At 45.5% G+C, this 26635-nt stretch overlaps 11 protein-coding genes across 13 annotated transcripts; 8 read left to right on the forward strand and 3 right to left on the reverse strand.

Annotated features, from left to right (window-relative positions):
* Positions 1-1766: 1766 nt before the first annotated feature.
* Positions 1767-5613, forward strand: TrAFT101_010712 (uncharacterized protein). The gene is made up of 4 exons (XM_024907113.2): positions 1767-2074; positions 2145-3505; positions 3575-3865; positions 3925-5613. The coding sequence occupies exons 1-4, from the start codon at positions 1852-1854 to the stop codon at positions 5005-5007; spliced, it is 2958 nt and encodes a 985-aa protein (XP_024755537.2). The 5' UTR covers positions 1767-1851; the 3' UTR covers positions 5008-5613.
* TrAFT101_010713 (uncharacterized protein) lies at positions 4924-6166 on the reverse strand. Its single transcript, XM_024901360.2, has 3 exons — positions 5977-6166; positions 5813-5900; positions 4924-5753 (listed from the first exon to the last, which is right to left on the reverse strand). Exons 1-3 carry the CDS (start codon positions 6016-6018, stop codon positions 5038-5040), a joined length of 846 nt encoding a protein of 281 aa, XP_024755538.1. The 5' UTR covers positions 6019-6166; the 3' UTR covers positions 4924-5037.
* A 309-nt stretch (positions 6167-6475) lies between these two features.
* On the forward strand, positions 6476-8295 carry TrAFT101_010714 (uncharacterized protein). The gene is made up of 3 exons (XM_024901364.2): positions 6476-6786; positions 6866-7930; positions 7991-8295. Exons 1-3 carry the CDS (start codon positions 6498-6500, stop codon positions 8146-8148), a joined length of 1512 nt encoding a protein of 503 aa, XP_024755539.1. The 5' UTR covers positions 6476-6497; the 3' UTR covers positions 8149-8295.
* On the reverse strand, positions 8237-9612 carry TrAFT101_010715 (uncharacterized protein; the record flags this gene model as incomplete). The annotated part of the gene is made up of 1 exon (XM_024904595.2): positions 8237-9612. One exon carries the CDS (start codon positions 9610-9612, stop codon positions 8443-8445), a length of 1170 nt encoding a protein of 389 aa, XP_024755540.1. The 3' UTR covers positions 8237-8442.
* Positions 9613-11541: 1929 nt separating this feature from the next.
* TrAFT101_010716 (uncharacterized protein) lies at positions 11542-12980 on the forward strand. 2 transcript variants are annotated; one of them, XM_024910351.2, is made up of 2 exons: positions 11542-11684; positions 11737-12980. In XM_024910351.2, the coding sequence occupies exons 1-2, from the start codon at positions 11595-11597 to the stop codon at positions 12949-12951; spliced, it is 1305 nt and encodes a 434-aa protein (XP_024755541.2). In that variant the 5' UTR covers positions 11542-11594; the 3' UTR covers positions 12952-12980. The 2 variants fall into 2 exon arrangements, with proteins under 2 accessions (XP_024755541.2, XP_065985175.1); XM_066129045.1 differs by having other exon boundaries at positions 11542-12980.
* A 223-nt stretch (positions 12981-13203) lies between these two features.
* TrAFT101_010717 (uncharacterized protein) lies at positions 13204-15354 on the forward strand. The gene is made up of 3 exons (XM_024902852.2): positions 13204-14256; positions 14316-14593; positions 14653-15354. The coding sequence occupies exons 1-3, from the start codon at positions 13330-13332 to the stop codon at positions 15179-15181; spliced, it is 1734 nt and encodes a 577-aa protein (XP_024755542.1). The 5' UTR covers positions 13204-13329; the 3' UTR covers positions 15182-15354.
* Positions 15355-15784: 430 nt separating this feature from the next.
* Positions 15785-16371, forward strand: TrAFT101_010718 (uncharacterized protein). The gene is made up of 2 exons (XM_066129046.1): positions 15785-15910; positions 15966-16371. Exon 2 carries the CDS (start codon positions 16116-16118, stop codon positions 16329-16331), a length of 216 nt encoding a protein of 71 aa, XP_065985176.1. The 5' UTR covers positions 15785-15910; positions 15966-16115; the 3' UTR covers positions 16332-16371.
* Positions 16372-18593, reverse strand: TrAFT101_010719 (uncharacterized protein). Its single transcript, XM_024901375.2, has 6 exons — positions 17623-18593; positions 17398-17568; positions 17201-17344; positions 17060-17146; positions 16909-16992; positions 16372-16849 (listed from the first exon to the last, which is right to left on the reverse strand). The coding sequence occupies exons 1-6, from the start codon at positions 18502-18504 to the stop codon at positions 16535-16537; spliced, it is 1683 nt and encodes a 560-aa protein (XP_024755544.2). The 5' UTR covers positions 18505-18593; the 3' UTR covers positions 16372-16534.
* A 276-nt stretch (positions 18594-18869) lies between these two features.
* TrAFT101_010720 (uncharacterized protein) lies at positions 18870-21710 on the forward strand. 2 transcript variants are annotated; one of them, XM_024904243.2, is made up of 5 exons: positions 18870-19282; positions 19333-19635; positions 19693-20115; positions 20168-20711; positions 20791-21710. In XM_024904243.2, exons 1-5 carry the CDS (start codon positions 19140-19142, stop codon positions 21223-21225), a joined length of 1848 nt encoding a protein of 615 aa, XP_024755545.1. In that variant the 5' UTR covers positions 18870-19139; the 3' UTR covers positions 21226-21710. The 2 variants fall into 2 exon arrangements, with proteins under 2 accessions (XP_024755545.1, XP_065985177.1); XM_066129047.1 differs by having other exon boundaries at positions 20168-21710.
* Positions 21711-22410: 700 nt separating this feature from the next.
* TrAFT101_010721 (uncharacterized protein) lies at positions 22411-24423 on the forward strand (the record flags this gene model as incomplete). The annotated part of the gene is made up of 8 exons (XM_024904244.2): positions 22411-22551; positions 22623-22836; positions 22902-23056; positions 23117-23466; positions 23529-23959; positions 24012-24092; positions 24152-24229; positions 24302-24423. 8 exons carry the CDS (start codon positions 22411-22413, stop codon positions 24421-24423), a joined length of 1572 nt encoding a protein of 523 aa, XP_024755547.1.
* Positions 24424-24941: 518 nt separating this feature from the next.
* TrAFT101_010722 (uncharacterized protein) lies at positions 24942-26572 on the forward strand (the record flags this gene model as incomplete). The annotated part of the gene is made up of 3 exons (XM_024904245.2): positions 24942-25069; positions 25138-25337; positions 25392-26572. 3 exons carry the CDS (start codon positions 24942-24944, stop codon positions 26570-26572), a joined length of 1509 nt encoding a protein of 502 aa, XP_024755548.1.
* Between the last annotated feature and the right edge of the window lie 63 nt (positions 26573-26635).

The raw sequence follows: 26635 nt of genomic DNA on the forward strand, positions 1-26635 counted from the left end.
TGTTATGGGAAAAGTAGTACGTACCATTCTCCAGAGCTTGGTAAACATTCTCCATAATTAGACGCTGCTGAGGATCCAGAGACATCACCTCGCCTTTGGGAATTGAAAAGAACTGATTATCAAAGTCCGAAGGATTGCCCTTCATGAAATGGCCGCCTTTCACGTGAAACTATCCATCATGTGAGTATACATGTAGAACCAACACTCATCGAAGACACTAACCGTTCCTCCGTGTTCAACATCTGGGTGGTAATGCCCGTCCATGTCAAATCTATTCTTTGGAAATGGGGTCATGGCAGATCGGCCAGTCATGAGCATCTTCCAAAAGTTCTCGTTGTTGTCCCCCTCCTGGGGGAACCGAGAGGCCATACCGATAATGGCGAGAGGCTCCATCGCAGCGACGTCAACTCTGGTAGGACAAGGTTGGAACAGAAAGGGAAGAGATACAGCGTTTCTCAACGAGTATCAAGTATATACTCGGAGGGCCTTTATAAGGTAATTTCATCAGAGGTTTGAGTGGCGTGCTTGCAAACACTGAAAGGAGGCTGTGCTACCAAGATGGGAGTAATTTGTACTACCTAGATAAAGCAAGAATGGAATGGCGTATATGCGGACACCCATAACCGGCAACGACAGGATTATACCCACATTATCGTGCCAACGCGATTCTGGAGTATACTGGGGTAGCCCTGCGTTGTGGGCGTATATTTGGGTAGTTCTCTATATAGTATTGGCCCAAAGCCAGATTGCAGTTTCCTGAATGCAGCCCCCGTGAACATTTGTCCCACATTTGGTCATTGGTCATTCGTATAAGCCTTTTTCTTCCAGTCTCTGTCCATCATTGCTCCCCCTCCTGCGAATATAGGTTAGCTGCATTGTCTGTATGGAGCATGTGCAAGCATCAAAATTCACTACCAAGAAGGACTGCAAGCTATAAACTAGTTGGGCACTAAGAAGACCTAAATCTGGGGAAATAGCTGCGTACAAGGAGTGATCATAACTAAGAACCTTATATGCCTGCTGGCTTGTATCTACTGGCTATGACTGTCTATGCCTTTCTTAGAAGTGTATTGGCCTATATTTTTCATTAATCATGTGGTTTTTAAAATAAGTTGGCCGCTCATTGATGGGACGATTTGCAGGGGCTCCGCCATTTCGGCCCGTTCCCCGTAGTACTTGTCGACGCCGGCGTAAGCTGACGACAATAGTGCGTCCGGAGACTCGTAGGAAATGCAATCTTTGATTCGCACTTCATTTCCTTCTTTCGACACATGCATAATACAATCGTTGGGACATCAAGACAAGGCCTTGCAGATCTAAATCCCCCACGAATTTGAGGATCCGGCGAGAATCTGTCGGCCCGTTACTCAAGGATGAAGGAGCACTTAGCAGCTATAGTGCTTATTCTGTGCACCGCTGTTTCAAGGCAACCGCTCAAATCGGACACTTCCCGACAGCGATCAGAATCTACTAGGCATTACGAGAACTTTTTATTGCCATTGTCTATACCTTTGCTTTTATCTTCATTGGCGTATTTGCTCAACCTTTGTGCTGGCTGTGGGTCCGGAATACGAACAAAATTGAGACAAGTTGGTACCCAGCAAGAACAGACAGTCATAAAGGACTAGCACGGATAAGTCTGCTATAGATGTATGATAGCAACACTGATTGTCTGTTTCTATTCAGCACTAATTTGTATGTGCGTATTCATCTTGTTAATTGTCTCGTAGCGAGCCGCAAAACGTTAAGGTCGATGACTGGGGGATCTTGTAATTTCTCCGAGAGAAATAAAGAGCTTACTTATGTACTCCGCATGTTCTCAAGATCAAGCTTAACCTCCATGCCGTAATCATGAAAAAGGCCTTCGTTTTGGCAGCATTAGCTGTTGGCGCCCGGGCAAGTCCTGGTTCTGAAGATTCTGACCATTGGATCCTTTCCACAATGCAGTTTATTGCAAATCGTTATCAAAATTCCCCCTACGTGGCGAATGGATATTTTGGCCAGCGACTACCGGCTGAAGGGGTTGGATATTGGACATATCAAGATAATTCTACTGGCAGCTATGTGCTAAATTGTTTGTATAGCGTGGTTTCTTTGAGTTTCCTTCGTGTGGAATCATTCTAATCACTCTTGTGATCATATAGCGTGGCCGCTGGATCAACCAAGAGCCACATTCGGAACTATTTCTGGATTTTGGGACGTTCAGCAAAATATCACGCACACCCTCGTCCCAGACAATCTGAAACGAGGAGGAGAATCCGTTATCAGCGGTATTCCTGATTGGACTGGTCTTACAGTTACAACACAGAACGGCCAGACTTATGAACCGGGAGTCGATCCTTCTACTGTTACCTCTTTTCATCAGTCATTTTCAGTCCGAAATGGAATTGTTCAAACCAACATTACGTGGAATCCTCCGGGAGATAGCACTAACTACCAGCTGAACTACACCGTCCTTGCGCACCGAGCTCGGCTCAACTTGGGGATCGTTCGTTTAGATCTCTCAGTCAGCCAGGATTCGAAGCTAAAGATAACTGATCTTTTAGACGGGGCGGGCGCTGTACGGGCCGATTTTCATGACAAATTGTTCGACGAAGACGCTACGATTTGGACGAGCGTGAAACCATCGGGAATCGACTATTGCACAGCATATGTTGTCTCCACAGTCAAATTCGAAAGTGCCAATGCTAATCCTATAAACGTGCAGCGCGGATATAGTACGAGGCATAATGGTGAGGGGTATCCTTGGGTCTCCACAAACTCGAGCACCGTGGCGAGCACTTGGGACTGGGATCTTACGCGGGGGGATACCTTGACCGTGTACAAATTTGTAGGCATTGGTTCCACAGCAGCTTTTCCGGTTGACACGCTGCTACATACGAAGAATGTGGCGATCTCGGCAAGATCTGCTGAGTGGCATGGTCTAATATCCGAGCACACAAAGAAATGGGACGCGGTCTGGAACGATGGGGACATCTTGATTAGAGGCAACGAAGACTTGCAGATCCGCACACGAGCATCATTATTCCACATTCTCGCCGGCCTTCTTCCCGAGGACTCTGGGTTCTCTAATTCAATTTCCGTGGGTGGTCTTTCTAGCGATTCTTACGCTGGATTAGTCTTTTGGGATGCAGATACGTGGGTGTATCCTTCGATACTCTCTCTTTACCCACAGTATGCCGCGAGCATCAATAATTACCGGACGCTGCTTCTGGACCAAGCTGTTCAAAATGCGCAGCATTATAACTTTTCCGGAGCACTCTACCCGTGGACCAGTGGCCGATTTGGTAACTGTACAGGCACTGGGGTGTGCAAGGGCTATCAGTACCACATCAACTCTGACATCGCATTAGCCCATTGGCAGTATTTTCAGCAAACAAATGACCTGAACTGGCTTGCTAAGCAAGGATGGCCCGTCATAAAAAAAGTTGCCGACATGTTTGCAGCGTATGTATTCCACAATACTTCTACTGGAAAATATGAAACCATTCAATTGGGAGAGCCGGTATGTTATCATTTTGATGAGTGCTCTTTATTTCCAGATGTTTATGCTGACGGACAATGTGCTATACAGGACGAGTTTGCATATAATATTAACAATGGCGCATTCACCGGGGTATCCATCAAGCAGCTACTGGGCAACTGGGCGCCATCAGCTGCTAGCCGTTTAAATCTGCAAGTCCCTCAAAATTGGTCTCATATTGCGGAGAACATTTACATTCCGTATGACGAGGAAGAAAAAATTATTATCGAGTTTTCTGGTATGGATGGCTCATGGCGGGTCAAGCAAGCCAGCGTGGGCTTGATCAACTACCCACTGCAATTTCAGCTGAGTGATACACAAGCGCGAAATGACGTTGCATATGTTGGTGCCCCTACTCTTATTTTTCTATTGTTGTAGAGGAAGCTAACTTGTAATATCAGTATTCTTCAGTTAACACAGCAGATGGCCCAGCGATGACATGGTCCATCTATGCCATCTCTGAAGCTCAGCTGCAACAGAAGGGATGTGCCTCGTATACCTTCATGCAGCGCTCATCGGAATCATATATCCGCCAACCCTTCTACCAGTTCAGCGAGACAATGCTGGATTCAGAGCCTGAAGGAGTTGATAACCCTGCCTTTATCTTTGGACTCAACCCAGCGTTTCCCTTTCTTACTGGGGCTGGTGGTTACTTGCAATATTTTACTCATGGTCTTACTGGGATGCGCCCAAACGCAGAAGCATTTTATCTTGACCCAATTCTGCCACCTCAGCTTCCAGGCGGAATCGAAGTCAAGGGCATGAAATGGCAGAATGCATCGTTTGATGTGACGATTGAGATGGAAACAACTACGATCACTCGACGAAACACATCCACAGATGCGGAAAAATATGTAAACTTACGCATACTTGGTGGGAATACGGATGTAAAAGCATACCGACTGGCTGTAGGGGAGTCGATTGTCGTCCCAACAAGACGGCCTGATATAAGCTATGCAAAAGAGGATCTGGCGTTGTGTCAGCCAGTTGCCTCTGATTCCGACTGGGCTGCTGGAAATTATCCGTATGCAATCGTTGATGGAGCCAATTCGACCGTGTGGCAACCAGCTAGCTCTCAACTGGCATCAATTACTGTTGAGCTGCAAGGTAACAAACCACGCGATGTTTCAAAAGTTATCCTCAACTGGGGTGGTGTGCCACCTTCTAGTTTTAGCCTACTTGGGAGCAAAGAGGCGACAGAGAATTTTCAAGAGCTGCACCCCACGCAAAAGGTGGAGATATCAGCACCATACGATCCCCAGGAAGCACGAGCCATTCAAATACGGGAAGGGAACATAACCGTTGTGGAGCTTCATAAACTAGCACAAGTTCGATTCTTGAGACTGTCAATTGAGGGATCTTACGCCGCAGATGGCCTTGGAGCAACCGTGGCCGAGATGCAAGTTGTTGGCATCGAACCCGCAAACAGCTACTGTGGGAAGAATATGGGAACTGAGTTTTCCTTTCCTGTTGATGCACTATAAACCTAGCTCTTTGCCTGCCTAATTATGTAGTTATGCTGATTCCACTAACTCAATAATCATCTCTGCAATCTTTCGGATTTCCTCCTGCCCTCTGGGGAAGTCATGTCCAAATGGATGATGGTATTCGCGAACCAAATCTGGGTTGCATAAATTCAACAAGTTAAGTCCCAGATTAGCATCATCTTCGAGTTCACTCCTTACATGAAGTGTCGGGATGTCAATAAGCGGACCATCTTGTGCACCCTCGTATCTCGTCAAACCAAGTTTTCCGTCGGTCAAAAAGTATCTCCCATCACTAAGCTTGCCTGTCTCAATAGACTTCATTTCTTCCTTCCTCGATTCGATAGCCTTTTCGGCTTCTTCTCTGTTATCCCCTTTGCGCACTCGCATGTTTGAGGGGCGAAAGAAAGTTGCTGCCAATTCCTTATCTATCGCTGCAGTGTCTACTGCTCCAGTCATTACCTTCTCTTCACTTAGATTGAAAGCCTTGATAGGAGTCCCGCCATTGACAAAGATAGCAAATCGAAACAGCGGTTCACTCGGATCTCTTTGGTTGTGCCGAATAATCGCTTGAGCCGCAAATGCTGCCCCTCCAGAGTAACCTAATACTCCATCGAATCCTCCTTCTTCCTCGATAAGTTCTAGTAGATGTTCCTCTGCTTTTTTTACAGATGATGGACTTAGGGGGTTGTAGTATCCGTACTGAGGCAAACTTGAGAATTGGGTAGTGAATACAGACCAATTTCCTATATGGGTATATAATAAGAACTTTGAGTGCGGCTTTAATTGGGATATGACAACGCACCTTCTGTATGTAGCTCTGTTCCTTGGACGAAGTCGAAAGAATAATCATCTAAAATGCTTCTCAGAGAGGCGGTTTGGGCTTGAAAGATCTATAATATCCCCATGATGTGGATTAGTTCAGTGTGCTGATAAGAGTCTGTATGAGTTTTAATGGGTGAAAATAACCTCATTATTGGAACCACGTCCATGCAAACATAAAATCTTCATTTTGGAACAAATTGTGGTCTATAGCGACGGACCGTATCGACGAAGCCTAATTGCTATTGCAAGGAGTTCCACATAAGGTAAGGCTAGAGTCGAAGGTGGTGGGCTGATTTGTAGATTCTCACTGACCGGAATTCTGCATTTTGTAGCGCTGCCCATGTATAGAATAAACGTAAATGACTCAACCAGGAAAAAAAAATATTTTTCATGTCAAATATGGTTGCCGCCAAAAATAGTGTATGATTCTGTGGTATGTGCGTATATTTGTCTTACGCTGAGAGCTGCATCGCCTTGCAAATGAATGGCTCCAAGGGGGATAGACTGATTGAGCACTAGCGCTCATCATTCGACCGAGCATCCTCCCGATGGGACACAAGCACTCCGTCCACTCAGCTATAAGTACTGTCTCATGACAGATTGGGAAATAAGCTAAACAGTGGTGGTAACAACGGTCTCCATTATCTCAATATTTCGCCAACGTGATGGATCTCAGCCAAATCGCGTTGGCTTTGTATACTGGGGGGGTATTCTATTGCCTCTTCAAATTCATATCTTATAGAATTAGCAGCTCTAAAAAGCAGAGAGAGTTTTCGCAGCAGCATGGATGCGAACCTATTCAGATCAAATACCCTCACAAGGATCCATTTTATGGAATTGATCTACTCATCAGTAACTTCAAGGCGTTCACTAAGCATCGGTTTCTAGAAACAGTAACAAAACGGCACGATGAAGTTGGGGAAACATACCAGCTCAACATGCTGGGGACAGTAGGTACGTCGAGTCTATGGCCATGTACACGCGACGTTCATTTTCGTATCTATATTGGCTGAGACGAATGTTATCAATATAGGCATCATGACCCGGGATCATGAAATCATCAAAACGGTTCTCTCTACCCGTTTCAAAGACTACAATTTGCAAGAAGAGCGGAAGAAAGCTCTCCATCCTTTAATGGGAGCTGGAATTTTTAGTTCAGATGGCGCTGCTTGGACTCATTCACGTGCTCTTCTTCGACCTCAATTCGCTCGTAAACAACTCATGGATTTGTCAATGCTAGAGACTCACGTCAAGCGCTTGATGAACGTCATCGTTAACGGGAAGGAGATAGAACTCCAAGAGCTCGTACTGCGTTTTACTATGGATATGGCCACCGACTTTTTACTGGGAGAGTCTACCAATAGCCTACTAGAGGAGCAGCATGACTATCACAGTAAACTTAAGGGATTTAAAGAATCAATTCAATACGCACAAGACAGAATAGCAACACATATCGCGTTGGGAAGATTGGCTATTCTTAAACCAGATCCAAAGTTCCAGCATCATGTACACGTGGTACACAAGTTTGTCGATGAACTCGTTCATGACGCCTTGCGTGGCAACAGCTCGGATTCCAAAGCACTCCCCTATGTTCTCTTGCGAGCCATAATTGAAGATACTCAAGATCCGATCCAGATTAGGAATGAAATTCTCAATATCCTTGTGGCTGGCAGAGATACGACTGCAAGCCTCATCGCTAATATTTTTTTCATGCTTTCGACGCGACCACAGATGTGGTCAATGCTACGCAATGAAGTCGCACAATTGCAAAATGAGCCACCAACGTTTGACAATATATCACAATTCAGATATATTCGCTATACTATTAATGAAAGCTTACGCCTCTATCCCCCGGTTCCGGTCAACTCACGAGTTGCAATCTGTGATACAGTCCTTCCACGAGGGGGAGGCCTGGAGGGGAAATCCCCTCTATTCATCCCCAAGGGAACTCCGATTGTATATAACGTATTCGGTCTCCATCGCAAACAGGAGGTATATGGCGCCGACGCTGAGGAATTCAATCCCTCGCGATGGAAGTCGCTCCGGTTATCGTGGGAGTTCCTCCCATTCAATGGCGGCCCTCGAATATGTATTGGACGTGAGTATATCATTTTATAAACTCTCGGATTCCTATCTTAGCTAACTTGTTCAATTATAGAACAATTCGCTATCATGGAGGCTAGCTATGTGCTTATTCGATTTCTTCAAGAATTTGAAACCATTGAGTCGAGGGACTCTCGGCCGTGGCAAGAAAATATTGCACTAACAACAAGCAGCTTGAATGGAGTGCGTGTATCGTTGAATCGCTCAAAATAATCATTCAGGATAAGCTCTGGTTATAAATAATGCCGATTGTCCTTTAAAATAAAAAAGGAAATAAAAAAAGAAATAAAAAAACCTTCAGGGTAATAATGCGATATCTATATAAAAATATTCTAATAGTCTATAGTCTGTCTATTCATCGCCCTTCCATCTAATCAAGGATCCCATTTTGTCTATTGCGCTCTACACACCCTTCTTTCCACTTATGAGGTAAATAAAAAAAGACTAGAAAATGAAACTGAAAATAAGTAAAATGACCGAAAGTGGTGCCGGTCCACGCCAGGCCGCTTATGCCCAGCCAATCTTGAAGAGCCTATATCCGACTTCATCAGCTCGTCCGATGTTATGCTTCTTGTCTATCCACTGCTTGCTCAGTATCCTTAGATGCTGGCGACTATCTGCAGTGGTAGTATTGTTTTCAGCAAATATAGCCTCGATTGAATCGCAAACACCCTCGAATTTGCCATTTGGTCTAATAGAAACCATGAGCCAGAAGACGCCTCCAGGTGCGAGGATATGAGCGGCACAATGACGAAGCCAGCAAGCATGTTCCGCAGCGTAGACAACATCTGCGGCAATAACTATGTTTGCCAATACATCCAAAGGGGGCTCCCGCGTAGGGGCACACCAGTCAAGATGAGCGACTTGCATCAACGCCGCAGGTTCCGCCTTAGAGCTGAGTGACGCCGCATTCCTTTCCAAGTTTTTCAGCACGGTGGGATGGTAGTCCGTCGCAACAATGGAGGGGAGCGAATCAGTTAGTGAGGGTAGTAAGCTTGCAAGCACCATGCTAACAAGGCCTGTCCCGGCACCAAGCTCAACTATTCGTGTGGAAGCATCAAGCGTTCTCTGATCCAAGTTAAACTCTGATGGCGCGCTGCAAAGCATCTGTGAGAATGCGATAGATGCCCCCCAAGTCTGCAAGCCAACATCTGTGTGATCTTCTCCCGTTTGCATGGGGGTGTCGTAGAGGTCAACAACAAGGTCTTCCGCGTTGTCACTTGTCGAGAACCGAAACCGGCGCGTCATGCCAAGGTCCTCCTCATCAGTCGTACTACAACCATTCTCGGTCGAAGTGAGATGCGATAATAGTGAACATGCCGCATCAACAAAGCCATCTCGTGTCTCATCACTAAGAGACAGCTCCCAGGCCTGTCCAACAAATCCCGTAAGCCATCGCACAGCGTAGTCGCGTTCTAACGGTTCCAGATGCAGAGATATGGCCTTGTTCTCGTTGGATATCTCGTTAGCATCGTTTTCCGAGACATAACCTGAGTCCAGCACAGGTGCGTCCTGCGTTTTACAGGGCACCTCTCGTCCTAACACTTCTGGGATTGGATAATAAGAAAACTCGTGAAGACAGCGCAGCGCCCGCCGTGCCTCAGCCTCTGTAAGGCTAGCGGCTCTTTTAAGGGGTGGTAGCCTTTGAATCAACGGCTCCACAGTACGAGACCTCATTATGCAGAGACGGCTTCCGCAACAACTACTGCTATCGACAGAGGAGATGTTCACAGAGTCCTTCTTTTCTCCTTCTAACAACTTTTTATGGGGGAGAGAGGCCCTGTCTCCTCTGATATCTACCAAACTAGCCTGGCCCACGTGGGTCCTGCTCTATTCATTGCTGGTGAAAATTTTTTGATTCTATCGTGGGCGATAAGTTTTCAGGGTCTAGTGGCCATTTTTGGTAAAACTCTGTGGAGACTTGCCATCGGGGGCTTTGCTCCAAGCAGGTACGTGCGCTGCTGATATGGCATAAAAGTTCAGCCACCTTTTCTACAGCACGAACAGGCCAGGCTAATTAGGTACCCATCCTATCGTAGCGAATGACTAAACCTGTGGCAATAGGTCTGAAGACGGAAAATTAGAGAGCTGCCAGAATAGCTCGAGCCTATTTACAGCCTACATATGACCGTTTGTTCTTTTAGATACGAGTACTTATATGATGATACCACGAAAACAAACAGGTTATCTAAGCTAATGAGGTTTATCATTATTGATTGGCATATTTCAGTTGAATCAACCGTAAGGATATTTTCATTGCATAATTTCAAAACGTGCTTCGACGATGTACTACTATTTTCTTAACATACCTAAGAATTCTTCTCTCGGGTGACAAAATGGCCGGGCTTGGGTTTACAAAAAACTGCGTAAGTAATTGTCACTCGGCATGATTTTGAATTAAATTAACATTTATAAACACATTAAGGAAAGAGATTGCATTATTACTCTCCTGGAAGTGATTTAAAGACAAACGCCATATTATGAGTTGCTAGGACAAAATTGTCATCATCAGTTCTCTAGGTACACAACATGTTGTCTGAAGACATGTCTCATTACATTAAAATCATGAATAATCGAAGATCATGATGTACTTGTTATGTATATACTGTCATATGTCTGTTGCGTTTATTTTTTGGCATGCTTGACCCTCCTGACTATAGCACCCCATCTCTTGAATCGCCTCATACACTGAGATAAAGTTGCCAATTGGAGACTCATCTTTTATTAGTCCCCGAGAGCTTCAAAGCTTCCCGTTTACTGCAATTTTAAGATAGACCTTCTCGGATTCTGCATAGTTCTCCTACATCGTCATTGCGTACTTTTGCCAGAGTTATGGAAAGAAGATCTCTTGCCCAGTTTGGTGTAATGAGAATCTAAAACAAAAGGAACTTGGGTATTTAGAGATTTGTACAGGCTAAAATAATCAGAAATTCTTCTAAAACCTGTCTGGCAAACTAAGACCTTTTCTCCCCAGCAGTTAACCCCCGGAATAGCCATTGTAACCGTTCCAAATTTGCCAGACGTCTCCCAAATTTGTAGAATTCTTTCAAATGTCCAAAAACCTATCTCGTTAAAGCTAGCAATATATTTAATTTCTTAATAATTTTACATTCGAAATTTCTAGCAGCATTAATATTGCCGATATATGTGTCTCTCTATGATCCCCAAGAGCTTATCCGACCCAGTGTCAGCGATGTTGTCAGGCCTCTTGGTGTGTATGTAAGCCGGTCGCAAGGATAACGCCCTCAATAGCTCCGATAGCCTGTAGAGTAGTTATGCAGATATAGATTTGTTATCGAGAGGCTACAGAGTACAGGGACTCGAGGTTTTGGATTCAACTGTCTTGCAGAGAGAAAATTAAGAAGAAGAAAAAAAATATTTGCAAGCAATATAGTAATCCCTCTATCATCTTAATAATACCAAGTTGATATGCGACACAATCAAGTCCGCCGGCCTTAATGCAAAAACGATTTGTCTGATTTCGCGGACATAGCTTACGTCAGTGGGACACGGCACTATTTGTCAGCGGCCTTGGCCCCTACAAGCTCAAACGTCGTAGGAGACAGCCCGTCTATTATAGATAGACAAATCCTTTGTCTCACTACCCGAAGAATCAGCTATCCATTGGTCTGATTCGCAGTGAAGCAGCGTGAGCAACTATGAATCCCCAAGCCGGTGCTGCGATGCCTCGTCGGCCTGGTCGTCCGCGAATGAGCGAGACTGCTCACGGAGACGTAAACGATGAAGCTGTGAGTCCACCTTCCGTTTGGGCCTAATTCAAATTAATCAGTCGTATTTTAGAGGAGAGCTCGAATGAGATTGGCACAGAGGTCATACCGCAATCGGAAACAGAACGCACTTGTCTTGGCCAAGACTCGAGCTGAAGTTTTCGAAAAGGCCTTGGATAGCTCCATTAACGAGTTTATACGATTTTATGAACATGTATCTAAAAAGAAAAGCGAATTACCGCACGAGCTTATCATGGATGTCAATAAAACAGCCATGAATATTGTGTCTATAGCAAGGAAGGCTCGCACAGAACAAGGCATCTCAGACAGCGACCAAACCCAGCTTCCTGAAGAGGGTACAACAGTTTCAAATGGAGATGCTAGCTCCGACCGCGATCCGTCAGGTGTAATAGCTGACTGGCTCAATGCATCTGGAAAGGATTTAGCTGGAGCAGACCAGTACTCGAAACATTATGAACCTTTAGCTAGTAGCAATCCAGCTCCGGTCTCACAACGATTGCTACTAGCCTGTTTGACAAGAACCATGGATTTATTGCAGTTTGGAAATCTCCATATCTTAGCACTTACTCCGACGATGCTTCTTCCGTTAAGGTTTGATCGAGCGGAGAATCTATTAGAAAGTGTCTCTGAGCGGCTCTCTGGCGGTCCTAAGGCTTTTCTTGCAGACTGTCGCTATCGCGACGGCCGAAATGCATATCTGCCCAAGATAATGCGCCTTGTCGAGGGGGATTTGAGCACTCTCCAACCAAGGTCACCACCACCAAATTTAGAGCGCCTGCAATTTGGAATGACAAGAACAATGCTTCATACAACCAATTCTGACTTCCAAGGAGAATGGTTGGAGGCGCCGGATGTTGAGGAATATCTCGAGCAGCGAGGGATATTTGTCCGTATGGATTCGCCCGGTGACGTGATTAGGCTATCAGCGCCAAGGAATAACGAATCAAGATTAGCAAAGCGTGTGGCACTCCCAGGACATGACTGGACAATATTTGGGAGGACTTTTGGGGAGAATCAAATTATACCTACAGGGCTAAGTAATTTCGCAGTATCGGAGATGTTACCAGAGACGGGTTTTCCTACAAGCAAGGCGGCAACTGGCCAAGAAGAAGAACAAGACCTTAAGATAACTGTTGATCTGGATAAGCTAATACGGGGGTTAGCAGATAAAGCAATTTGCCTTGGCCCATGCCCTGGAATCAGGAGGATACATGTTGATGAAGCGATCCGCGCATCAGTAACTACATTTAAGCAATTAGTCAAATAGGTCTTGGATTATTAAAAAAAAGAAAAGAAAAGAAAAGAAAAGAAAAGAAAAAAAGTAATTACTATATTAAAGCCAATCTCTTTCTTTAAAAGCACTTACTTTCTACGCGACTTTCTCTTTGCATTCATTATCACAATATAGAAATGGATAGAGATGTATATACAGCCTTAACATCCATCCAAAAGTCTTTACTATTTAAAAAAAAAAAAAAAAAAAAATAGAAAAGAAAAGAAAAATCGCCTTTGGTGAGCTACAACAGTTCGAATCATGCTCTAGCGACGAGACTAGGTGGAGCTTGCGGCTGCTCGCACTGTGGCCGAATCCCTAAATTTCAGATGACGACGGACGGCACAAACTGTCTCTCTCATCGCAGCCAAGATGGAATCCAAGACACCTACACGGAAGCCAAGTGGGAAAAGGATCAAGGCGCGAGTTGCGATCGCTTGTACCACATGCCGCGGCCAGCATCTCCGGTGCGATGCTGCCATACCGATTTGTTCGCGATGCCACAGCTTGAACAAACCATGCATCTACACGGATCTGCGAGAGACCCGCAGAAGGCGTACTGGAGTCCAGAATTCAATACTCGCCAGTAAAACTAATGAAATTACAGACATGGTCGAGAGCATGGCGCAAGCTGGTCAACCAAATCCGACTCCTAACGGGCCTTCATTAACGCCCAATCAATCCAGCACTCCATCCAGCCCTCAATCTATCTCTGCTGCATCAAATAGCGCTCTGCACCCTACTGTATTTGCGGATAATGACGTTCTCATAAGTCGGCCGATTGATGGATTTTACAAATTTTTTTTCCCTAGCCACCCTTTTATCCTTCCTAGAGTGAACTTGAAACAACAATTCGAGAGCAATCCAAATTTCAGCGGCCAGTTGTTTCTCATGATCACATTCATCGGCTCGCTATATATTCATGATCCACAGTCAAGCGAATATAAAACGCAGGCTGAAGAGTCTTTTGATCTTGCTCTTTCACCTAATGGCTTCACTGTCCAGGCTCTCCTACTTCTTTCTCTCACTCTGGAATGGACTGGCGAAAATGAGAGAGCAGCAGCAGTACTTGAAAGGGCGAAGAAAATGGGACTAGAAATAGGAATGCAACACCGAGACTTTGCTTCTCGCCACGGACGTGGAGAAACAGTATTAGAAGAAAGCTGGCGACGGACTTGGTGGGAACTCTTTGTCGTGGATGCAATGTTTGCTGGGATCCGCCACCTGCCTACATTCACACTCTGGGGAATAGACAATGATGTCGACATTCCTTGCGAAGAAGAGCTGTATATTGCAGGAGTGAGTCACTCTATACATGGTTCATAAAGTCAGTATGTTATTTGCTAATTTTGTTCCAGAGGATCCCATTCCCGCAAACGATGCGCGAATATGATGACCGTGGCTTAAACGACGAAAGCTTTTCCTCTTTTGCATATCTCATAGACGCAACTCGGATACTTGGAACGACGCTGGCTGCTGGTGATATTGCCAATGAATCGCCTTACTCTCTGGTTAAGAACGCAGAAGCAAATCTCATGAGCTGGAATTTGTATCTGCCGCAGACGAAACGCGATCCCGTCCAAAGAGATGGAACTATTGATGAGATTATGTTCAAAGCACATATGGTGATGAATACGTGAGAAATATCCTGTTGAATATGTAGTTTGGAAATAAACTAACGACCATTGACTAAAGCACATCTACTCACTTACATAGGCCAAGATCTATGTTACACTACACCGCGATGGAGCTTTTATGCTCGAAATACGCACCGCCGCTTCCCGGCGAAATTTGGACCACTGAAACACAGCATGGCGACAGGCACACGCACAAGGCAATTGCCGCTGCGAAAAACTTTGTTGACTTGCTGACTGCCTCCTCTTCTCCTTTAACACACAGCCCATTTGTGATGTGCATGGGATCTTTGGCGATGGCCACTCTTCTTTCCGCTTATGAGCATTTTTTGACGGGCTCTGAGCTGATACATGCGAGAGATCGAGTCCGCGTATTTCTAGGCATACTCAAAGCGTTTATGACAATATGGCCACAGGCGCGGCGCTGGTCAGATGAGATCAAATTGATGGCGCGGGTGGTTCTTGAGCGTCATGATGCCTCTGGACAATTGGACATTTCTACTCTACAAGCTATGACGAACATTGAAGGTGCATCCCATATTGGCGAAATATTCGAAGATGCAGAGGTTTTAGATATCGGCAAAAATTAGGGCGCGGCAATAGAAGACGTGTAAAGCATACTCGGGCCAATGCATCTACTACGGGCCTTATATCAGAATGACCATGATAACAAAGCTGACAAGGCGGTATGGTAACAGTCTTACTGCTTGTATGTTACATGTAAAAACAAGAAATAAGGGGTGCTATCAAACCTTGTCCTACCATGCAATTAAAACTGAATAAATCCATTTATCCATGGCTGGTGTGGACATGCCCTGAGTGAGAGAAGTATGCCTTGCCCACCAAGCCATCTTATTGCGTGAGAACAACGAGCCACTGTAAGGCATACGGACTAGAGAGATCTTGTCGGGCCACGGAAATAATTTTTCTAAGCGTCAGCGGTGACTTGCTCTCAGCTCGGGTGCGAACCGGAGAGACGCAATTGACCCGAATGTGGAGCTATACTATTTGACCCGACCCGAATAGTAAGTTCGGGTGGCCATATCTTTGGCTGAGTTGAAGGGAATCGATTAATTGCAAGATTAATACATTGGCTACGCTCCCGAATAACCTATACATGAGAAAAAGGTCGCAGTAGATGAATATCTATATAAACCTGTAACCCAATCTCAAAAGCTTAGGCCCATTTCTTAGGACAAGGACAAATACAAGTTCACCACCAACGATCACAACAGCCTCGACTCAAGCGCAGACTACATCTCTTCTATTTTCAACCACACTCTCTGAAGCAGTACAATGTCTTCCACCACGAAAAAAACGTAAGTCTAATATTGTGTCACATGTATCGGTTCGTCACTGAAAGCGTCTTGTTAGAGATCGACACGGGAGGACATCGAGGTTCTCTTTGATCATGAGTTAACTAATGCACCTGGAAAATCGATTATCGGACTTCATTTAGATTATCCCCCAAACGGATTTACTCCCCCACATCGACACGGCGGAGCGACCGTAGTTGCCTACGTCATGGCCGGCGAGCTTTTGAGTGGCATGAATGACAACCCACCGAAGGTATACAAGCCTGGAGAGATATTCATCGAGTTGCCTGGGTGTCATCATACTGTGGGAGAGAACAATCTTCAAACTTCCTCCACGCAGGTCATCGCCATCATGGTGGTGGATACTGAAGTGGTCAAGACTGGTGGTTACGCAGCCTTGACCGTTCTTGACGAGGGTTGGTAAATTGATTACGGACGAAAACTGCTTTACAAGTTACCCATCGCTAGGCATAATTATTGTATTAATTCATCTCCTACTCTAACACAAACAACTTACTAGTAGACTTGAGAAAAAGATGCTTAGTGATTAAGTCTGTGGATAGGGTGTTACTTAATCTGTTTACTTTAATACTTTATCGCTCTCTAATTCATCTGCGAGAGCAAATCTCATCGATATTCCGTTCCGCAATCACCTATACTCTTATAAATATCCAACCTTCTACTTCTCTTTAGAATAGCTTCCAGCATATCATGGTCTGAGGAATCAAGATACCATCCAAAGCTTCGCAAATTTTCGTCTGTATGTTCGCTAATGCCCATGCGTGCACCGACGATAACCGCGCCTACGTAGGGAAAATCTAATACCCAGCGTGTCGCGACATTGGATATGTCGACCTGATGCTTTGTAGCAACGATTCTCAATGCAGTAAGAAGCTCTTGGAAAAGACGCCAGCCGCCCCAACTGCGAATCATCTCGAAATACTAAAAGCAGCGTTAGTTATAAAAGTCAACAGAAGAGCATTTTTGGATTATCGCTTCACTTTTCTCTGGCTAGGTGTGATCGATCCGTCATATATATCTGGCTCCGCCTTTCCGAGCCATTTATCGGCGAGAAAACCACCACACTTCACCCAGCAGTTAGAAAAGATATTTTTTATTATCCATGGGGGTTATTTTAGGCTAAAATCTCACCAGTGTACCATATGTCAAGAGCTTGATATTGTGTTTCTCACAAGCGCTCCCCATTCCGAAGACAGGTCGCGAGTCAATAAGAGAAAACTTGTTACAGGTTAGTGATTGTGTTTTTAAGTAATCAGAATAACGATATCGAACCTGAACCTGGTTGGTGTGTATTCTGACGCCACTCTCAACTACCTTAAGAAGATGCTCTGTATCGAAATTGCATAGACCAACTATTTCGACCCTACTATCTTCAGTTAAGAATTGGAGAGCCTTTAGGTAGTCAGCGTTTTCATACTAAAAACAAGTTAGCTCAGAAGGCATAGCTTCAGGTCCCATCAAGTACATACAAACTGCCAGTGGAATTGCAGTAGATCAATCTTCTCTGTTTGTAACCGTCGGCATCTCTCACTGACATTTGCTTGCACGGCTTCGCGAGATACAGCCATTGGATGGAAAACGCAGTATTTCGTTGCTGTGAATATTGCGTCTTTATGAGGATACAGAGATGAAAAGCGGCCCTGTAACTTGTATGAGCAGAGTGAAGGACGAAAATGAATGGCTATACTACATACAAATACAATTTCAGCATCTCCATAGTGATCAGCCATGTCGAATGCCGTAAAGCCTTGTTGTACATGTTTTGAGAACTGTTCTACGATCTTAACCGTGGATGCAGCGCCCCAAGCAGGACTCGACATTTGCCAAAGTCCTGAAAATATTCGAGGCACTATGCGTCTATTCAACTGAAATGTTTCTCGGGCCTGTGGAGGAGGTTCTGCTATAGCAATTTGATTGCAAAGATCCTGGTTCGCACCTGGAAGAGCAGGTCGGGATAAGCCGAGAATCCCAGCCGTTGAGACTAGGCTTCTTTCAAAGGGGAAATCTTGTATTTTCATCTTTATCGTGTCATAGCAGTCCATAAATGACTGATAGAGATCCTTCACCATGTTATGCTCTCCATCATTCATCGCTCGGGCGCCAGTGTCTACAAAGAGAGATTTCTGAACAGCGGTCATGGCTTGTACGATATCACCGTCCACACTGGTAAGAAATGTTTGCACATTAAAGAGATCGTTGTTGTTCGTCCTTAACAAGACAGTGGTTCCTCGATTGACCAAATTTTGGAACACCTGAAGGCTTTCGAAGGAAAGTCCGCAGCCCAGCATACTGCGGGCAATCTGCTGCGTCTGTCCAAGGTCCACGAGACTAGGAGTTGCATCTTCTGGTATTAATGAAGACGCAACTCTCTGGGTGATGTATTTTTTCGTCTCATGTTCAAATGCGCGCGTAACTTCCGGAAATAGGACGAGAAGTGACCTAACGACCACGCGAAGACCGTCAGCGGGGAGGTTAGCGATGATGGTGTCTGTCATCATGTTGACATGGGCCGTGCTAACCCCGCCGCCATTTTGAGAGATTACCATGTCCGAATGGTCTGAAATTGACAGAAGCATTGAATTGACAGTTCAGATTTGATAAGAAAAATATATACACCTGAACAAGATTACTCGCTGTCTCCGATCAAGAAAGAAATGGACACTGGCTTTGTTTGCTTTATGTTACCAACTTATTATGGGAAATATTCGGCTATTGAAGCTCGAAGACCACCGGTATCTCAAAAGTCCTCCATAAATCACCGGCCAGTCTCAGCTTGGCTTACATCTAAACTAGTTTAGGCATGTCATCAATACGGGTCTGTCATTATCTGGGTATAGCTAATAATGCTAATAATAGTACCTAGGCTACCTACTACCTTGGCAGTAGCCAAGGAGGAGTCGTACGTATTACCTGCGGTATCGTCTCGGCATCTTTCACAACTTTACTCTAGTACATGGCATGTTGCGAGCACTACCTACTTAGTATGTAGGGCTGCTAGCATAAACAATCAACAGCACATTGAGGTATGCGCATAACAGACCAGCTACCTGCGCAAGACCCACTGACTCCACGGATCTTTCGATCTGTATCCCTCTCACGTCTTTGCTATACCCCGTATTGTGTTCCCGGCTGAGTTGATTACTCCGCTACCACCGACATTTTGGGTCGTCACGTATAAGGAGGATACACGCGTTTGTACACCACTCTCACCATGAATGCCTGTCTCCCATGTCGGAAGGTAAAGATGAAATGCCGGCTGAGCAGCCAGCCGGCTTCTAAATGCGAACGTTGCGCGCGGAAGTCCCTTGATTGCGTGTTCCAGCAACATCGCAGAGGTCGAAAGCCTGGAACGAAGTAAGTGACACATGGCCATTGTACCAAGTACTATTCAGTTAACGAGATAGAATCTCTAAGCGGAAAGCCATTGAGTTGCCTTCAACAGATGCGGCCGCCAAGAAGACGCCGGACTACAGCAGAGGCACTCCATCCGTCGCAGCGAGCGGATCAGCTGGAGATCCTGGTAATTTGCAGCCATCAGGTGTACTCAACCAAGAAGCAATGAGAGGCAAATTTTCGCTGCGACGCATATTAAGCACCACGGATGGCGATGCGCTGGAGCCGCCCGAAAAGCCTCTGCCAGCTCGCCTGGAAGATCCAATAGAACTGAGCATATTGAATCTCTCTATGGCCAAATCTCTTTTCGAAAAGTCGGTGAGATAGCTTTTTATAGTGCCAGGTTTTGAGAAACTAATTTATATGTGCAGCTTCATAACTCTTCTGAATCCATACATCAGCCAGCTTGATCCTCATTTACACACTTTCGACTACGTTCGCAAATCATCGTTTCTTTTCACAGCAGTTCTTGCTATGTCTGCAAAGACATTCAACCCCATCGTGTATAATGCATTATATGACCATGCGCAGGACCTCTATACCGAAAGCTTTAGGAACGGTACCAAGTCGACCGAGATTGTTCAAGCCATTCTCATTCTCACCTATTGGAAGCAGCCGCAGGACACACGAGCTTGGACTTCGCTTGGATATGCAATTCGTATGTGCATGGATATGGGATGGCATAAGTTAACAGCATATTCAGCAGCCAGCCGGACTAATGTGGATGAGACAAGGCGACGAGAAGTTCGTAACGTCGAAAGAACATGGTTAGTCTTATTTGTGTACGATCGAAGGTATGTTGTCATAGCCACCCTCACTGTATAATCAGTATTGACGCAAGTACAGTATCAGCCTTCAGACAGGACGGCCCTGGATGATTGAGCGCAGTCCGTTTATAGAGTCAATCGAGGCCTGGTGCCGCGATCCAATAGCCGACCGAAACGATGATTTGCTCGGTGCATTTGTTACATTAAGGCTAATGGTCTCATCAATATTTTCTTTGCACGCTACCAATTCTCGACGGGGTGAAAAGATACCATCAGAGAATTTAGAACCTCTGCTTTCCATTAAAAAAGCTAGCATCGAGAGATGGGAGCGTCATTGGATTCAAAATGTCGAACAAAAGCAATCGTCAGAAGAGGAGAATTGCCATGAATTCTTAATCCGTTTTTATGGGACGCATTTTCGATTGCAGCTCTTCTCTTTGCCATTGCAAGACGTATTGTCGTCAGAGTATTCAGATTCATCGCTCCATTTGGACATCATTTGGGCCGCATTCACAGGCGCCATGGATATGTTGAAGTTGACATCGCGCCATCCATCATTGTTATATTTCGCTCAAGATTCGATTCATGTCATGACTGCTTATAGTGCGGCTTTCCTCGTCAAGGTATGTGTGCTGTCACCATTGCTCAGCTCTCAGGCCTTCCTCCACTAATTAATGATCTTTCTTACACTCCTACGCTCAGCTTCTCTTATCTGCTCCCGATATAATTGTCCAGGATATAGAATCCACCGTGGTAGATACTATTCGTGCTGCTGCTCAAGCATTTTCCCAAGGCGGGGCAACTTCTGGGACAAGCTGCGAGCTACAAGCAAGATTTCTTAATAATATCGCCACCAAGCTTTCCCAGCGGAGGAGGAATGATGCTCCAGCGCTACCAAATCTTCCAAACATGGATAACCATGCAAGCACTAATCACAATGAGCTGGATTCAACCAGGTTTTCTTTTCTGCCTCTAGAAACCAGCCAATTCGTGCCGCAGTCCCTTGAACAACCCAACCCCGACGTATTTATATTCCATCCTGCTGACCTTGACCCCTTTTTTACAGACGACTGCGCATGGGCAGATATAATGTCAAGTACTGCTTTTAACACTCAAAATAATGCAATATTAGCGTAAACATTCCTTGTTCGCGAAATAAGAACCCATATATTGGCAAAGTTCTACATCAGGACCTTTTCGACCATATTGCTTTCTAGCTTTAATCTTCTGCTCTATTTATGATGCAATGGAACTATAGTTGTTTCAGAATGACTGAAATTCCTAATGCCCTCTCTGATAATTTTCAATTGAGACGGACAATTCGGATCTGGACAAGCTATTAAGGCGTCGGTCGTCATCCAGTCATTGGGAGACGTGACTCTTTGCTTCGCTGGAAGGAGGGGCATAACAGCTGCTATTTACTATCAGACTTGTGGATATAAAGAAATAGCCAAAATTGAACAGAACGGTATGTCGTCTATTTACCTAAAGAATATATACTTATTCCCTGGTTGGGTGGCAAATAGATCATTTCTCCTTGTAGGGTAAAGTAGTCTCCTTCTTTTGCCCCGCACATTATGCGCTTCCCTGGAGGGCATATGACTTCGATTCGGAGATCATAGAGCTGGAATGAGTCGTCGTGAACTGTATTCTTGGACATTTTTGAATGCTGATTTATTTGAGAACCACGCAATGGAATTTGTGGATGGTGTAGTTATATTGCGACAAGCTGTCGGCTCGGTCAGTACGCTTACAGTCTATCTCTCCGATGTAGGTATCGGGTGTGTGGAGATCGACGCGGACTAAGCATACCGGCAATTAAAGCTACGCGATGAATACCGGTAACGGCATTTAATAGACATCACCGGCCGATAGAGGCTAGTGGATATGACAGCGAGTTGCCAGATTGATTTCCAAACAAATGTATGTCCTTTGTAGACTTTATTCTAGTAACTTGAAGGTTAAGATAGCGATTGTGCGGAGAACTCGGGGAAGTAGCGATAACATCTGTGCCTATTGACGGTGGCTATATCAACTGAGCATATCACACAGGAATGTCACCCCTAAAATATCAGCAGACATCCTTCCAGGGGTCATTATCATATTTCCCGGCCACGTCTTTGTGCTTACAGCTGTTTTCCCCATTCTCAGCACGCAAAGGATCTTAACGCTTCATGCATAGCTACCAATACCGCGTGTTGTCCAAGTCACCGGTAGGAGAACTTGCAAAGGCGTAGCGAAAACTGCAGAGGCACCCTAGTACAATTCCATTGTACTGTATTCTCAGAGGATTTCAACTGGTCATTCCGCAAGTCAGTGAACATGGAGAAACATTTGGAACGCGCCGTCGATGAAGAGACGCCTCGCAATGAAGATGTTTCAACAACTGTCATCGAGACAAGCGGCCTCAAACGAGACCTTAGCTCTCGTCATATTAATATGATTGCCATCGCAGGGATGATTGTAAGTCTACATATTCATATCTTAAACTTGCATAGTATTGGATACTGATCGCGTTCCGCCGCGTTAAATAGGGCACAGGTCTCTTTCTCAGCTCAGGGCAAGCAATTGCAACTGCGGGGCCGGCTGGGGCGCTGTTGGCATACATTGTGATGGGACTTGTCACGGCTGGAGTTTCGTATACAACGGGCGAGATTACTGCATTTATGCCCGGAACCGGTGGGTTCATTCGGCATGCAACAAAATTCGTGGAGCCAGCGCTCGGTGCGGCTACAGGATGGAATTTCTGTGAGCCATCTCTACATTCTCCAGGGGTTAATGCATAGAATTTTCCGCTTACAGGCAACTGGTAGGGTACACTATGGCTATAACTGTTCCTGCAGAAATTAGCGCAGCTGCTACAGTGATACAGTTCTGGAATCAGTCGATTAATCCGGGGGCTTGGATTACCATCTTTTTGGTTGTCATCGTTGCTCTCAACCTTTGTGGCGTACGTCTATATGGCGAGGTAAGAATTCAATTGCACAGCTTTATAAATGACTGTTTCGCGTTAACAATAAAAACAAAGTCTGAAGTCGTCTTCGCATCCTTAAAGATTATGTTGATCCTCGGCCTGATTATTGGTGGTCTGGTTATCGATCTGGGAGGCGGACCAAATCACGACCGTTTGGGATTCCGTTACTGGAACCATCCCGGGGCCTTCAACGACTACATTAAAACGGGGGCAACAGGGCATTTTCTAGCCTTTTGGAAAGTAATGCTTACGGCTGCGTTCAGCTATGGCAATATACAGGTAGTTGCAATCTCAGGTTCAGAGACTCGGACGCCAAGAAAAGCCATCCCGGCAGCTACCAAAAAGACATTTTATCGAGTCCTGCTCTTTTATGTTCTTAGCATCTTCATTGTTGGCCTCATCGTGTAAGTCTTTTAACCGAATGTCAAACTAAATTACATAAGTACTCATCTATGTTGCCAAATAGCCCATACAATGACCCCTCTCTCGCTATTTCCACCGGCACTGCTCAGCAGTCTCCCTTTGTCATTGCGTTTCAACGATCCGGTGTTAAAGTCGTGCCGTCTATTATCAATGCAGTTGTATGCACTTCTGCCATTAGCAGTGGCTCAGCTTGCATCTTTATCGCGTCGCGAACTCTGTATGGTTTGAGCTGTGATGGACATGCACCTCATGTCTTTCAACGATGCAACCGCTTCGGATCACCTTATTATGCGATTGGACTGACCTGCCTCTTGCTACCACTCGTATACTTGAACGTTGCTAACAACACGTCGGTGGTGTTTGGCTGGTTCGTCAACATTACGACGGTTTCTGGGTTGATAGGCTGGGTGGTAATTGAAGCTACATATCTTCGATTCTACGCAGGACTTAAAAGGCAGGGTTATTCGAGAGATGGTAAGGCCAGCCAGACCAATGCAAAGTCCAATCCAGCTAATGAGACCCGCAGCGCTTCCCTACAAAAGTCCACTGCAGCCATACGTTTCATGGGCGACCCTGTTGGTGGTAAGCCTCGTCATTATTTTTTCAGGTATGTTGCTTGGCTCGTAGAATGCATACCGATGATACTTTAATCTCACACATGAGTAGGGTTCGACGTATTTGTCAAAGGTCGCTTCACTGCCGCGGGGTTTTTGACCTGCTACCTTAATATTGCCATATTTATCGGTACGTCCCAGCTCTATCCAGCACTTCTTTCATGCCTCGCCCATTACTTGATATGCTAACAGGCCATTAAAGCTATATACGTTTCCTTCAAAATATGCTTCAAGTCGAAGGTCATACCGGTAATGGAAATTGACTTTGAAACAGAATTCTTATCAATTCAGCGAGACAAAGACGCTGCTGAGGTCGCAGTGTAGCAACCCAACCTGATCCTTGAAGCCATAGAATCCTACCTCCTTCACGGACTTTCTTTTCTAGCCAATTATTTTAGGGTTGATGCAGAGTATTACATGTTTACTCCATATCCGCCTGTCATGGCGGTGCATGCGGAATTTTGCGGATGCACGCTGCTAATACACTGCTCTGTTCCTCCGTCCTGTTGCTAGTTATTGCCCAAATACAGCAATGAGCTTGCCAGAGCCTAGCGGCCGAAAGCGCAACGAACAATGAAGATTGGTGGCATTACCCCGCTTGTCATGAAACCCCCACACCGGCGTCAACAGCGGCGGTAATTTATGCAGGGAAGTATCTTCACGAGAATCTTGGAAGCTTTGTAAATGCCACTGCTCGCCGCGGAGTCCGATCTGCTAGATATACCAGCATATATTTGCGGTAACCGTTTGTCTATATATGACTTTTACCATTCATTCCATCTCCTGAAACAGAATCTACTGCCAGTCTCACATACGCGTCACAAAACCCATCAAGCCAAATCATGACTGTGCCCTCAGTTGACCTCGCTGCACCAAACGGTGTTAAATGGAGCCAGCCTGTTGGGCTGTTTATTAATAACGAGTTTGTCGCGTCATCCACCGGCGAGACAATCGCGTCTATTGACCCAGCGTAAGCAGCCTTGAGCATCACCCAGCAGCCGATGCTAGACTGTTGGTCGGCTAACTTGACTGCAACAGTACCGAAGAAGTTATTGTTAGTGTTCATGCTGCCAGTGCCGAAGATGTAGACAAAGCTGTAAAGGCCGCAAAGACGGCTCTGAAAGCGCCAGACTGGAAACTGCTTTCAGGCTCTGAACGAGGCCAGTTGATGTGGCGCCTCGCTGATCTAATGGAGGCAAAGAAGGAACTCTTTGCAACAATTGAAGCGTGGGATAATGGTGAGTTCTACTGATACCTCCATAATAAGCAGTCAATGCTTACATACATTCAAGGAAAAAGCTATCGCGAAGCATTGGAGGTAGACCTTGTCGAAGCTGTAGCTGTGATACGGTATTATGCTGGCTTCTGTGATAAATACTTTGGACAAGTAATCAGCACAACGCATCAAAAATTCGCGTACACTCTCCGCCAGCCGATTGGAGTTGTTGGTCAGATCATCCCATGGAATTATCCCCTATCAATGGCTACCTGGAAGCTGGGGCCTGCCCTTGCTTGCGGCAACACCGTGGTGCTCAAAGCTGCGGAGCAGACGCCGTTGAGTATCCTCGTTCTTGGAGAGCTTATAAAGGAGGCAGGTTTCCCGCCTGGAGTTGTAAACTTCATCAATGGGCTGGGCAAAGACGCTGGCTCTGCTCTGGTAAACCATCCTTTAGTCGATAAAATTGCCTTTACGGGCTCAACGGCCACGGCCTCAAGCATTATGGCAACTGCGGCCAAGACGTTGAAGAATATCACTCTCGAATCAGGAGGAAAATCGCCTCTTTTGGTGTTCAAAGACGCTGATATGGACCAGGCCGCCAAATGGTCTCACTTGGGAATCATGTCTAATCAAGGACAAATTTGCACTGCTACGTCCCGAATCTTGGTCCAAGATGAGGTGTATGACGACTTTGTCAAGAGATTCCTTGAGACTGTAAGCACGACGAGCAAAGTAGGCCACCAGTGGGCGGAAGACACATACCAGGGCCCACAGGTATCCAAAGCCCAGTACGATAGAGTACTGGGGTATATCGAGATTGGAAAAAACGAAGGTGCCAAGATCGCTGCCGGAGGCCATGCTCTCTCAATTGGAGACAAAGGCAAGGGCTATTTCATCTCCCCCACCGTCTTCACCGAAGTAAATACTTCGATGCGCATTTACCAGGAAGAAATCTTTGGTCCCGTCGTTGTTATCCTACGATTCAAGACGGAAGAAGAAGCGATAGAACTGGCCAATGACTCAATCTATGGCCTAGGAGCTGCCGTCTTTACCAAGGACCTGGAAAGGGCTCATCGTGTGTCAGCTGAGATCGAATCTGGGATGGTTTGGGTCAACAGCAGCCAAGATTGCGATCCGCGAATACCCTTTGGAGGTGTTAAGCAGAGTGGTATCGGCAGAGAGCTTGGAGAGGCGGGCCTGGAAGCGTATTCTCAGACCAAAGCTGTGCATGTCAATATGGGAAATCGGTTATAGATGCATTGACTCGGGAATAACCGACATCTCTACTTCATAACGCGGTAGTATCATTTTAATGTT

The sequence above is a fragment of the Trichoderma asperellum genome, chromosome 6 (genome assembly GCF_020647865.1).
Source record: "Trichoderma asperellum chromosome 6, complete sequence".
Lineage (NCBI taxonomy): Eukaryota > Fungi > Ascomycota > Sordariomycetes > Hypocreales > Hypocreaceae > Trichoderma > Trichoderma asperellum.

What these genes read in the sequence shown, in the direction of transcription:
- TrAFT101_010712 (XM_024907113.2), top strand. Translation starts at nt 1,852, where the DNA reads ATGAAAAAGGCCTTCGTTTTGGCAGCATTAGCTGTTGGCGCCCGGGCA. An exon ending in CCATTCAATTGGGAGAGCCG is followed by an intron (nt 3,506 to 3,574) that starts GTATGTTATCAT and finishes TGTGCTATACAG; the next exon opens with GACGAGTTTGCATATAATAT. An exon ending in CGCGAAATGACGTTGCATAT is followed by an intron (nt 3,866 to 3,924) that starts GTTGGTGCCCCT and finishes TTGTAATATCAG; the next exon opens with TATTCTTCAGTTAACACAGC.
- TrAFT101_010713 (XM_024901360.2), bottom strand. Translation starts at nt 6,018, where the DNA reads ATGAAGATTTTATGTTTGCATGGACGTGGTTCCAATAATGAG. An exon ending in GACGTGGTTCCAATAATGAG is followed by an intron (nt 5,901 to 5,976) that starts GTTATTTTCACC and finishes GGGATATTATAG; the next exon opens with ATCTTTCAAGCCCAAACCGC. An exon ending in AACAGAGCTACATACAGAAG is followed by an intron (nt 5,754 to 5,812) that starts GTGCGTTGTCAT and finishes ATACCCATATAG; the next exon opens with GAAATTGGTCTGTATTCACT.
- TrAFT101_010714 (XM_024901364.2), top strand. Translation starts at nt 6,498, where the DNA reads ATGGATCTCAGCCAAATCGCGTTGGCTTTGTATACTGGGGGGGTATTC. An exon ending in CAACATGCTGGGGACAGTAG is followed by an intron (nt 6,787 to 6,865) that starts GTACGTCGAGTC and finishes TTATCAATATAG; the next exon opens with GCATCATGACCCGGGATCAT. An exon ending in CCCTCGAATATGTATTGGAC is followed by an intron (nt 7,931 to 7,990) that starts GTGAGTATATCA and finishes GTTCAATTATAG; the next exon opens with AACAATTCGCTATCATGGAG.
- TrAFT101_010716 (XM_024910351.2), top strand. Translation starts at nt 11,595, where the DNA reads ATGAATCCCCAAGCCGGTGCTGCGATGCCTCGTCGGCCTGGTCGTCCG. An exon ending in GAGACGTAAACGATGAAGCT is followed by an intron (nt 11,685 to 11,736) that starts GTGAGTCCACCT and finishes GTCGTATTTTAG; the next exon opens with AGGAGAGCTCGAATGAGATT.
- TrAFT101_010717 (XM_024902852.2), top strand. Translation starts at nt 13,330, where the DNA reads ATGGAATCCAAGACACCTACACGGAAGCCAAGTGGGAAAAGGATCAAG. An exon ending in AAGAGCTGTATATTGCAGGA is followed by an intron (nt 14,257 to 14,315) that starts GTGAGTCACTCT and finishes ATTTTGTTCCAG; the next exon opens with AGGATCCCATTCCCGCAAAC. An exon ending in GCACATATGGTGATGAATAC is followed by an intron (nt 14,594 to 14,652) that starts GTGAGAAATATC and finishes CATTGACTAAAG; the next exon opens with CACATCTACTCACTTACATA.
- TrAFT101_010718 (XM_066129046.1), top strand. Translation starts at nt 16,116, where the DNA reads ATGGCCGGCGAGCTTTTGAGTGGCATGAATGACAACCCACCGAAGGTA.
- TrAFT101_010719 (XM_024901375.2), bottom strand. Translation starts at nt 18,504, where the DNA reads ATGCTTCTGTCAATTTCAGACCATTCGGACATGGTAATCTCTCAAAAT. An exon ending in TGCAATTCCACTGGCAGTTT is followed by an intron (nt 17,345 to 17,397) that starts GTATGTACTTGA and finishes ACTTGTTTTTAG; the next exon opens with TATGAAAACGCTGACTACCT. An exon ending in TACACACCAACCAGGTTCAG is followed by an intron (nt 17,147 to 17,200) that starts GTTCGATATCGT and finishes ACCTGTAACAAG; the next exon opens with TTTTCTCTTATTGACTCGCG.
- TrAFT101_010720 (XM_024904243.2), top strand. Translation starts at nt 19,140, where the DNA reads ATGAATGCCTGTCTCCCATGTCGGAAGGTAAAGATGAAATGCCGGCTG. An exon ending in GCCAAATCTCTTTTCGAAAA is followed by an intron (nt 19,636 to 19,692) that starts GTCGGTGAGATA and finishes TTATATGTGCAG; the next exon opens with CTTCATAACTCTTCTGAATC. An exon ending in GTGCGGCTTTCCTCGTCAAG is followed by an intron (nt 20,712 to 20,790) that starts GTATGTGTGCTG and finishes TCCTACGCTCAG; the next exon opens with CTTCTCTTATCTGCTCCCGA.